The sequence below is a fragment of the Euleptes europaea genome, chromosome 14 (assembly GCF_029931775.1).
Source record: "Euleptes europaea isolate rEulEur1 chromosome 14, rEulEur1.hap1, whole genome shotgun sequence".
Classification (NCBI taxonomy): domain Eukaryota; kingdom Metazoa; phylum Chordata; class Lepidosauria; order Squamata; family Sphaerodactylidae; genus Euleptes; species Euleptes europaea.
Window position 1 is genome coordinate 50,503,087 of NC_079325.1, and position 4,582 is coordinate 50,507,668.

Consider the following 4,582-nt stretch of genomic DNA (forward strand, 5'->3'; position numbering starts at 1 on the left):
GATAGCCTACAAGAACCGATTTGACTAGATAGTTTGGCTGAGAAAAGCCATGCCGACACGCTGGCATCCTATCTTGGAACACATGTTGTAAGCTATATGCTGCCTGTCACGTCATACGTAAGCTGTATGCTACTATGATATATGTCATTGAGTAAGTGCATGGCAGAATTCCGACGTATGAAGAAGTCTGAGGATGAAACGGATTACTTCTAGAATACCGTCTTTTTGCTGTCTTTTGCTGTGTGGTTCGCCTTGCAAAATTGTTCTGTGACCATTCTTCAGACTTTATTGATGTTTGTATTCTATATATAACTCTGGTGGACTTCTTTATATTTGTGGTCCCTCCACCTCTCCTTCATATCTTCCCGGGGTGACCAGGGCCCCTGAAATCCCTCCCCCCCCAGTTCCTCACCTTCTCAGCAGTTCGGGCTGAGAAAAGAGAATTGTTTTTATTTGAAGTCTACCCAGCTTGCTGGGGGTAAAGGGAAGATGACTGGGGAAGGCAATGGGCAACCACCCTGTAAACGTAGTCTGCTTAGTAAACGTCGGGATGTGACATCATCACATGGGTCAGGAATGACCTGGTGCTTGCTCAGGGGACTACCTTTGCCTTTTTAAAACACAGGTGGCATGGTATAGCTCGATCTTGGAAGCTAAGCCGAATCAGTTCTTGGATTGGAGACCACCAAGGAAGACTCTGCAGAGGAAGGCAATGGCAAACCACCTCTGCTTCTCACTTGCCTAGAAAGCCCCGTGCTGGGGTTGCCATAAGTCGGTTGCGACTTGATGGCCCTTACATATGTTATCATATCACAGAAGTGATGAGGCCAGGCAGGCCCCTTTGGGGAGGGCATCTTTTCCATGGGGTGCCACAACTAAAAAGGCCCTGATGTTGTCTGCTCCCTTCCAGAGAACAGGGCACCCCAAGCAGGCAACACATCATGTTTTGCTTCAATGTGCTTTACATGTGATTGTCAACCCCACTGGATGTTGCTTTTCTTACAGTGACTCAGAGAGGCTCTTTGTCCACCAGAGGAAGAGAGAGGACTGGTCTAGAACAAGGCCACCATGGAAGGAGAAAGAGCGCCAACCGGAGGCGTTGATCCAGAACATGGAGAGGGAAGGAGGGACAGAGAGGGGGAACCAGAGTCCTCGGCGGAGAGCCTCAGCATACCCCCCGGGCTCACGGGCCCGCTCGCTCAACCCAAATCCCTCTTGCAACCAGAAAGGCATCCAGCACCTCTCACTGGCATTACCAATCCCAGCTTTATGGAAGACCCTCCGCCGTATTCTCCTCCAGACCCAAAGACTATTCACCTGATCTACCCAGCCTTCCAGGGCAGCCTCTCTGGCCAAGGGCCCGTCTTCTTCCAGCCGACAACTCTGCAGCCAGCCCTGAGCCCGCAGTCGCAATTCTTGCCTGGATCCTACCCCTTCACCATTGTACGTAATTGAGTTGAACACAAACTGAGCCTGATTTGATAGGGGTCCCTTACCTTGTTTTTGGCCCCCTGCTTAAACTTGGCAGGGGGTTAAGGGCACAGAAGGCCCCTAAGTCTTCTTAGGGTGGGAAGCAAAGAACTGGTTTGCCATTGCCTGCGTAGCGACCCTGGACTTCCTTGGTGGTTCTCCCATGCAAGTACTAACCAGGGCTGACCCTGCTTAGCTTTCAAGACATTATGGGATGGGGCTAGCCTGGGCCATCCAGGTCAGGGCCCCCAATCAAATAACTGTTTCCAAGAGGATATATTTTGCTGCAGACAAACTGGGTTCAGACAAGTGTGCTTGAATATGTTTTTAAATCCCTACAGTCTGTGTTAGACATGCATTTTTGACAGAGGGTGTTAGTAGGGTTGCCAGCCACCAGGTGGGGGGCTGGAGATCTCCCGCTACTACGACTGATCTCCAGCCTACAGAAATCCATTCACCTGGACAAAATGCCTGCTTTGGAAGGTGGACTGTGTGGCATTATACCCCATTGAAGTCCTCTCCCCAAACTCCACTCTCCTCAGGCACCCCCCCCCCCCAAATCTTCAGGTATTTTCCAGCCCAGAGCTGGCAACCCTACTTCCCCATTCCCCACCAGTGGCCAGGGGGGACCTGGCAACCTGACACGTCCCCTGTCCTTTGCACAAACAGAATGTTTGTTCTTTGCACTGCAGTACAACGGCTCCCTTCTCAGCGAGATCCCAATAGATCCCAACCCCAGGAGGCTGCCGCCCAAAGATTACTTCGTGGAATCCGTGCTGGTGATGCTCTTCTGTTGCTTGCTGACTGGTGTGGCTGCTCTTGTGTATTCCCATGAGGTAACGTGTGTGTACGCGTGCGTGCATGCATGCATGCGTGAATGTGGCACACAGGGTTGCCAACCTCCAGATGGAGCCTGGAGACTCCCCAAAATTACAATGGCTCAATTTTCCTGACTACAGAGCTCCATTTTCCTGGAGAAAATGGTTGCTTTGGAGGGTGCACTTTTATTCTGATAGGCCATGACCATAAGGAATTACTGACTGATTGAGGGTGGGCTCTATGGCATCACATCCCTGCTGAGCTCCCTCCCCTTCCCTCCTGCAACCCTGCCATGGCTCAGTGGTAGAGCATCTGCTTGGCATGCAGAAGGTGCCAGGTTCAATCCCCGGCATCTCCAGTTAAAGGGACCAGGCAGTAGGTGATGTGAAGGTCCTCAGCCTGAGACCCTGGAGAGCTGCTGCCAGTCTGAGTAGGCAATACTGACTTTGATGGACCAAGGGTCTGATTCAGTATAAGGCAGCTTCATATGTTCAATCCCCAGGCTCCAAATCTTCAAGTTTCCCAACCTGAGTGCCACAGATTGTGGTAGTGGGTTTGTGTTTTTATTAATCTCCTCCCCTCCCTCCGCATATCTGAATCCCGACTAGCCAAAGTTCTAGATTAGCCATCTCCATGAAGATTGTCTCCTCGTTGTCTTATGCAAGCCTAGGAAAAGGGCACTCCCTAGCTAATGGTCTGGGTGAGCACCATGTGGCTGGCACCAACAGCACTGGATCCTCCGTGGGCCCTAGGGTTGCAAACTTCCAGGTACTAGCTGGAGATCTCCCGCTATTACAACTGATCTCCAGCCGATAGAGATCAGTTCCCCCGGAGAAAATGGCCGCGTTGGCCATTGGACTCTATGGCATTGAAGTCCCTTCCCTCCCCAAACCCCCTCCCTCCTCAGGCTCCACCCCAAAAACCTCCCGCCAGTGGCAAAGGGGGACCTGGCAACCCTAGTGGTCCCACATGCTGTTAGCAATGCCCTGATCGCAACTGCAAAACCCAGGGGGGTGCTTTCCCCCCTTTTTATACCTTTCCCAACTATCCATTGATAAGCATCTGTCAGCAATGCTGATTTAATGACCTTAGGCAGATCATGATAGGGAGGGCATCTGGGCCATCTTCTGGGCATGGAGTAGGGGTCACTGGGTGTGTGTGTGTGTGTGTGTGTGGGAGGGAGGTAGTTGTGAATTTCCTGCATTGTGCTTGTGAATCATGAGGTTTCCCTCAGTGGCTGCCTCTCATGCTAGAACGGTGCTCTTATTCTTCATTCCTGTTACAGTAGCAGGCCAGTAGAGAGCCAGCATGGTGTAGCCATTAAGAGTGTCGGACTAGTATAAAGGAGACCCAGGTTCAAATCCCTACTCATGCCATGGAAGCTCACTTGGCCCAGTCACATTCTCTCAGCCTAACCTACCTCACATGGTTGTTGTAAGGATTAAATGGAGAGGAGAATGATATAAGCTGCATTGGGTACCCATAGGGGAGAAAGGCAAGCCATTAATTAATCAATTAATTCATTTAATTAATCAATTAATTCATTTAATTAATCAATTAATTCGTTTAATTAATCAATTATTTCCTTTAACTAATCAATCAATTCCTTTAATGTATATTCCTTTAATTAATTAATTAATTAATTAAAGGAAATGTAGTGACAAGCCATCACCAAAATAGCTTCCCCCCAATTAAGCGATGCCACCAATTCCAAGCACCCCCCCGCTATAATTCCCTCTCCCAGACTAAAACTGCCACAGTCCCCAGTCAACTGAAGCCGTAGCTTTAAATCCACTAAAACATGCAGCCCTATTTCATGTTGACATTTTCTCTCCGAATTTAGACACGATCCGCTCTGAGCCGAGGCGACCTTGTCCAAGCCAAGGCAGCCTCCCGGAAAGCTCGCACGCTGGTCCTCTTCAGCCTGCTGTTTGGTGTCTTTGTCTCCATCAGTTGGGTGATCTACGTCGTGGTGGCTCTCTATTGGTGATCCTGGATGGCCGCATCTGCCTCGGTCCCTCTAGAAAGCACCGCTCCTTTTCAAACACACTTTGGGCCGAAGCACACAGAGGTGGAGCCGCTGTGGCAATTCAAGGCCACAAGCCACGGTTGGCCATGCAGAATTGGGAGTGGATTCCAGAATTGGCTCCTTGGCCTGTCCCTCAATCACAGTAGGCTGGCCCGCCAACTCTACTAGCAGAAAAATGCAGCTCTTACAAGCCGGGGGTGGGGGGAGACACCAAAGAAACGATGCAAAGTTCAAATGCATTGGGGGAGGCGAATGGAAGCTTTG

General features: G+C 50.3%; 1 protein-coding gene across 1 annotated transcript; it reads left to right on the plus strand.

Moving 5' to 3' along the window:
• Nucleotides 1-1,068: 1,068 nt before the first annotated feature.
• PRRT1B (proline rich transmembrane protein 1B) lies at nt 1,069-4,279 on the plus strand. The gene is made up of 3 exons (XM_056860160.1): nt 1,069-1,443; nt 2,163-2,306; nt 4,133-4,279. Exons 1-3 carry the CDS (start codon nt 1,069-1,071, stop codon nt 4,277-4,279), a joined length of 666 nt encoding a protein of 221 aa, XP_056716138.1.
• The last annotated feature ends 303 nt before the right edge of the window (nt 4,280-4,582 follow it).